Raw genomic sequence first — 6,693 nt, forward strand, 5'->3', positions numbered from 1 at the left:
CCCTTTAATCCACACGTTCCACCACCCTACACCCCTACTGCTTCTCGATACCCAGCTTGTGTCCATCCCTACCCTAACCCTTCCGACCCCTCCTCACTTTCGCCTTCCTACCCCTCACACTTCCCGGTGCTGGTAACAGGGATTTGACGAGAGAAGTCCGGCAGGACTAACGGCTCCTTTCTTTTCTTTGTTTTCTCCCGGTACCTCCGAGGACGTCCCAAGAGTAGAAGACCCGGAGAGCCCGCTGACATCGTTGCCGGACCTGGACCCCTCTTCCACCCGTGGAGCTGTGCCTTTTATTTCTGGATCATTGACTCTTGCTAATCACCCTGTTTTGAACAACCGTACGGAAATAAATCAAACATTGCCCACTATATACGGCCTCCGCGCTTGATATTCCGGTCCGCCACACCCCCACGCACACAGTTGGTGTCAGAAGTGGGATCCGGAGGCATGGAGGCCGTCGTACAGAAAATGGCCGAGTCCCAGGAGATGTTGGGAAAGCTGATGGAGAAGTTTTTGAAAACTGCTGAGGAAGATCGGGGGCAACTGCATGACGTCCTCAAGGGCCAAGGGGATGCTCACGACCAGGCTATGGGGAAATTAACGGACGTCCTCGGACAACAACAACAACGACCCATAACCTCCCTCCCCTCAGTAGTCTTACAAAAGTACGTTCCTGGCGATGATCCGGACTACTTTTTTACGAACTTTGAAAGACTAGCACAGGCCGCCTCCTGGCCAGCCGATCGATGGGGGCAATATTTGGGCCCGCTACTAACCGGAGACCTCCAAGCGGCCTATCAGCAAGCCAATATACAAGGCAACACACCCTATGATGACATCAAGAAGTGTATCCTGGAAAGGCTGGGCATAGATGACGAGACCTATAGAGTGAAATTACGCCAAGCCAAGGAAGGGCCCCAAGAAACCCCCAGGGCTCTGTCCTTCCGGATTAAAGATCTCGCCAATCGATGGTTACGCCCCGACACCTCCACAAAAGACGATATCCTAGCAAAAATATATCTCGAGCAATTCCTGGCATCCCTACATCCGGCCACCCAAAAATGGGTGCGACAACATGCACGACTCACCCTCGACAGCGCCGTGGAGATCGCGAGTGCATACAGCCGAGCCCAAGAAACATCCAGGGGCAGAGATGATCATCCCCACCGAGCGCATATCAATGCAGTCAGACCCCAGCGACCCCCTCCTCCAAGGAAAACGGAGCCGCCTTCCCTGCTGCCACCACCGCTCATATACAGACCACCCAATCCGGGTCCACAGTGTTACAACTGCGGCGGTTATGGACATATAGCACGTGTATGTCCACAGAAAGACGAACCCATGGAGATAGGCCTGGTACAGAACTATGTATGTGCAACACCCGGGGAAAAACCCCCTCCGTTCCGTTGTCCCGTGTATGTAGACGGACATCCACTCCTAGCTTTGGCTGACACGGGCTGTCGCCAGAGCGTTCTACGACCCCAGGACCTACCAACCCCACCAAGACCACCCACAGGAACCGTCGCCATCCAATGCGTACACGGAGACACTAAAAAGTACCCTACCACCCAGGTGCGAGTACGGCACCCAGCTGATCCCGGGACTGAACTCACTGTAGGTCTGATACCAAACCTTCCTGAGCAAGTGATCCTAGGGAGTGATTATGCTGGTCTCCCTAAATTGGTGCAGGACACTACAGACTCCCTGAACCGATGGTGGGGAGAAGCACCCTTTTCCGGGGAACAACCGCTGGCTGAAGATCCGACCAAAGCCCGGAAATCCCGTAATCAGAAGAGGCAAGAAAAGCGAAACCACACCACCGCCTACCCGGTGGTTCCCGATGTCCATCCCTGGCAAACAGATAGAGAATTCCGGGCATCGCAACAGGAAGATCCCGTCCTACAAGAGGCCTGGGGAAAGGCCTTAGAACAGGAAGACCCCCTCCACGTATGTCCCTATTTCTTTAAAAAGAACGGACTACTCTATAGAAAAGGGAACCCAAACCAACCACCACAGCTATTGATTCCCGGACCCTTTAGAGAGAAGGTGCTCTTCCTTGCCCACAGCCATCTCCTAGGGGGTCACTTCAGTGACGAAAAAACCAGTTTGTCCATCCTGGAGAAATTTTATTGGCCAGGAGTACATCAGGAGGTCAGACAATATTGTAGAGAGTGCCCAGTCTGTCAGAGAAACAGTAGATATCGTCCTCCCAGGGCTCCCTTACTCCCTCTACCCCTCATTGATATCCCCTTCACCCGGGTTGGAATGGACGTCATAGGCCCCTTACTTCCCTCCCGCAGTGGCTGTCGTTATGCCCTAGTTCTGGTGGACTACGCCACTCGCTTCCCTGAGGCAGTGCCCTTACGCCAACCTACAACACAGACCATAGCTAAAGCCCTCATCTCCATATTCTCACGAGTAGGGTTTCCCAGGGAGATCCTTACGGATCAAGGCACTCCGTTCGTCTCATCCCTAATGAAACAAGTCTGTTCAAACCTCGGCATAAAACAGATCCGCACGTCCGCCTACCACCCCCAGACAGATGGGTTGGTAGAGCGATACAATGCCACCCTGAAGTTAACTCTGAAGAAAATGTTGGCCTTAGAGGCAAAGAGGTGGGAGGAAATGTTGCCGTTGGCCTTGTTTGCCATTCGGTGCAAAACTCAGAGCAGCACCGGATATTCTCCCTATGAGTTGCTGTATGGTCGACCACCCCGCACCCTTCTTGACATGGCCCAAGAAGCCTGGGAGGCCGAACCGGACAGAACCCGACCCCTGCCAGAATATGTCGAGAATCTAAAAACACATCTCGCCCAGCTGCGTGACATTGTCCGTCAGAATATGGAAAACGCACAAGCTAGCCAGAAACGGCAATATGATAAGGGTACCAAACCACGCTCCTTTAACATTGGGGATCTAGTTCTTCTGATGAGACCATCATCAGAGCACAAACTGTTAGGACAGTGGCAAGGACCCTATGCGATTCTTCGCCAAGTGACCCCGGTCACCTACGAAGTAGAGCTCGATCCTGTTCGAGGCACCACACAGGTGTATCATGTCAATCTCCTTAAAAAATGGGAGGGGCCCCGACCCGTCCTATCCACCAACGACATGCCAACCCCTTTCTTATTTGAGTCATGCTTTGACCCCGAGATGACCGGAGAACAGAGACAGAGTCTCCGAGAAGCCCTACAACCCCTACAGAGTGTGTTTTCCTCCTCACCAGGTCACACGACCATCACAGAACACAGCATACACACAGAACCTGGTAAGATTGTACGGCTTCGACCCTACCGGGTACCTGAAGCCCGTAGGAACGTGATCAGACAAGAAACCGAACTAATGTTGGGTATGGGGATCATTGAGCCTTCCATCAGTGAATGGAATTCCCCCATAGTTCTAGTGCCTAAGCCTGACGGGTCCGTGAGGTTTTGCATAGACTTCAGGGAGGTAAATAAAATATCTACCTTCGACACTTATCCCCTTCCGCGGGTCGATGAGATGGTCGAGAGCATAGGGAAGGCCCGATACATATCCACGTTAGATCTCTGCAAGGGCTACTGGCAGATTCCCCTTAGAGCACAAGACCGAAAGAAAACTGCCTTTTCTACCCCAGACGGCTTATTCCAATTCACAGTATTACCTTTTGGGTTACACGGGGCACCCGCCACCTTCCAAAGGGCGATGAACCAAGTGTTAAGACCACACTCAGGGTATGCCGGGGCCTACCTCGACGATATTGTTATCTATAGCAATAGTTGGGCGGAACACCTCGATCACCTCAGCAAAGTCGTTAGGTCCCTGGGCTCTTTTGGGTTCACCATTAATCCTGCAAAAACCACGCTAGCGGCTACCTCGGTGAAGTACTTGGGCTACCTCTTAGGAGAGGGAATGATACGTCCACAGGCCAAGAAGGTTGAAGCCATTCAATCCATTCCATTTCCCCAGTGTCGAAAAGACCTCCGGGCATTTCTAGGCCTATTAGGTTATTACCGCAGGTTCATACCCAATTTTTCCCAGACCGCAGCTCCCCTCACTGATCTCCTAAGGAAGTCCACAAAAACAGAAACCCTCCTAAAGAATCCCAACCCTGTTCTACTGTTAGCCTTTTCTCGACTCAAAGCAGCATTAACCTCCAAACCGGTATTGGTCAGTCCGGATTATTCACGGACTTTCCTCCTGCAGACAGACGCCTCAGACCAGGGTTTAGGGGCGGTCCTTTCACAGAAAGACGACAATGGGAACGAGAACCCCATTTTATACCTAAGCCGTAAACTGTATCCCCGCGAAACCAATTATGCTGTGGTAGAGAAGGAAGCATTGGCCATTAAATGGGCGGTGGAAAGTTTAAGGTATTACCTGGAAGGGAGAGAGTTTGTCATCTATACTGACCACGCCCCTCTGGAGTGGATGGCCCGTAATAAAGGACATAACGACCGGGTCCTCCGGTGGTTCCTCGCTCTGCAACCATACAGATTTCGGACATTGCACCGTAAAGGGACTGAACAGGGCAATGCCGATTTCCTCTCCCGTTATCCCATGGCCCACACCCGTACTAGAAAGACAGCTAGGGGAAGGGGATGTGATACGGCGGCCCCACATACCCGTCACACACCACGGTATTGCAGTCCTTCCCGTACGACAGAGAACCCGGCCAGAGCGTCCATAGTAGCAGCCCAACCCACCAAATGTCCAACCCTCTGTCCTCTGTTCCAGGACCCAATCAGGAACGACGGAAACACGGAAGCACTACCACATGACCCCGGAAGTACCTCCCCCTCACGTGACCCGGACACTAGAAATACCGAACCCAGGAAACAGTCCGGCGTCGGATCGAGCTTGTGGCAGGAGACCCCGACCGGAGCGGTGAAAGAGAGGACGAGCGAAGAGGAAGAAGAGTGGTCCGAGGATTGGTGGAGTCCACCGGAGGTTGCTGGGGAGCGGCCGCAACTCAACTTGGAGAGTTGCGGCGGAGCGGGTGAGTGATACGGAACCCCTCTGAGAGCACATTAGGTGCAGTGTAAATAACTCCTTTCTGTATAATTGAACTACCCTTTTAGGCTCACGTCGTCACTCGGAGCACTGTGTACATATTGTAAAGCACTCCTCCACTTTGTAAAGAAACCCTTTAATCCACACGTTCCACCACCCTACACCCCTACTGCTTCTCGATACCCAGCTTGTGTCCATCCCTACCCTAACCCTTCCGACCCCTCCTCACTTTCGCCTTCCTACCCCTCACACTTCCCGGTGCTGGTAACAGGGATTTGACGAGAGAAGTCCGGCAGGACTAACGGCTCCTTTCTTTTCTTTGTTTTCTCCCGGTACCTCCGAGGACGTCCCAAGAGTAGAAGACCCGGAGAGCCCGCTGACATTGTTGCCGGACCTGGACCCCTCTTCCACCCGTGGAGCTGTGCCTTTTATTTCTGGATCATTGACTCTTGCTAATCACCCTGTTTTGAACAACCGTACGGAAATAAATCAAACATTGCCCACTATATACGGCCTCCGCGCTTGATATTCCGGTCCGCCACACCCCCACGCACACACCTCGCCATGGTAATATGGAGGGGGAAAATGGCGGTCGGGCGGGGAGTTATGGCGGGTGGATTGCCACCGCCGGTCGAACGGTGGCGATCCGCACAACATCATAATGATCCCCTAAGTGTGAATAACAGCAAAGAGGGGTGGTTTTGAACAGAATATTGAAAAGAACATTGTTGTACAAAAATATTGTTCTAAGAATATTGGAATGTCAAAAATACTGCGTGCAGCTATTGAACCTAATTATTTTGTTTTTAGTCTTCTTTTTAATATTGTTGTAAAATACATTGTTTAGCTTAACATCATAGTATATAATGTTGTTTTGATGATATTTTGGTTACATTGTTGTGGTTGTGAAATGCATTATGTGTATTTAATTGTAAAATAGTGTGATATTTAGTAAAATGATTATCATTTTTAAATAAATATGAATATTTATTAACATTATTACTGCTGGGATGTAGGGCTGATATGAGAAAAGGGTGTGGAGATTTTTAAAGTATGCTTGTGTAAATATATTTTTGTTTTAACTTTATTTTGCAATTTAAATTTTTATAATTTCAATATTTAAACATACATGTAATGGTAAGTTTTTTTGTTTTTGACTAACTTTGAATTTTAATATTTGTTTAAATTTAAGTTATACTTTGTTTATCAATATAATTATTTTTTTAAAGTAAGTTATACTTTTTTCAAAATATTTTTAAAATCGAATAACTGTAGTTACTATTTATTTAATTGTATGTTTACATTATGCTATTTTATGTATATTTTGTGTTAAAAATAAATAAAAAGGGAAGTATTTAAAAATACATGAATGTATTATTTTAATATTTATTATTTATCAGTTTTATTTATATTTACTTCTTTTTTTAAATATATTTTAATTTGTAATTAAATAAATTTTGTTTAAAAATGTGAATCGATTATGTTAGTAAAAATAACGTATTTTTTTTTTACAATTAAATTATTAATAATATGGGGCCTGATTACAATGGTGGTCCTACTATCCTTCTGTCCGACTGCTGGATTACAATTCTGGTAGCCGTACCCATAGCAGTCGTTAAATAACAATCATTTAGACACTTATTTACCCATTTATTTTTCCATCGACCTTTAGATATACATATATAAAAAATATTT

General features: G+C 48.2%; 1 protein-coding gene across 1 annotated transcript; it reads left to right on the forward strand.

Annotated features, from left to right (window-relative positions):
- The first annotated feature begins 453 nt into the window (after nucleotides 1-453).
- Nucleotides 454-4,992, forward strand: LOC147716909 (uncharacterized). The gene is made up of 2 exons (XM_086920458.1): nucleotides 454-1,953; nucleotides 4,723-4,992. Exons 1-2 carry the CDS (start codon nucleotides 454-456, stop codon nucleotides 4,990-4,992), a joined length of 1,770 nt encoding a protein of 589 aa, XP_086776584.1.
- Nucleotides 4,993-6,693: the final 1,701 nt, after the last annotated feature.

Source organism: Lissotriton vulgaris, chromosome 5 (genome assembly GCF_964263255.1).
Source record: "Lissotriton vulgaris chromosome 5, aLisVul1.2, whole genome shotgun sequence".
Lineage (NCBI taxonomy): Eukaryota > Metazoa > Chordata > Amphibia > Caudata > Salamandridae > Lissotriton > Lissotriton vulgaris.

Bases quoted from the DNA above. Each gene is read 5' to 3' on its own strand.
- LOC147716909 (XM_086920458.1), top strand. From the start codon at position 454: ATGGAGGCCGTCGTACAGAAAATGGCCGAGTCCCAGGAGATGTTGGGA. The intron at 1,954-4,722 runs GTATGTCCCTAT...CCTCTGTTCCAG, and splicing joins AACAGGAAGACCCCCTCCAC to GACCCAATCAGGAACGACGG.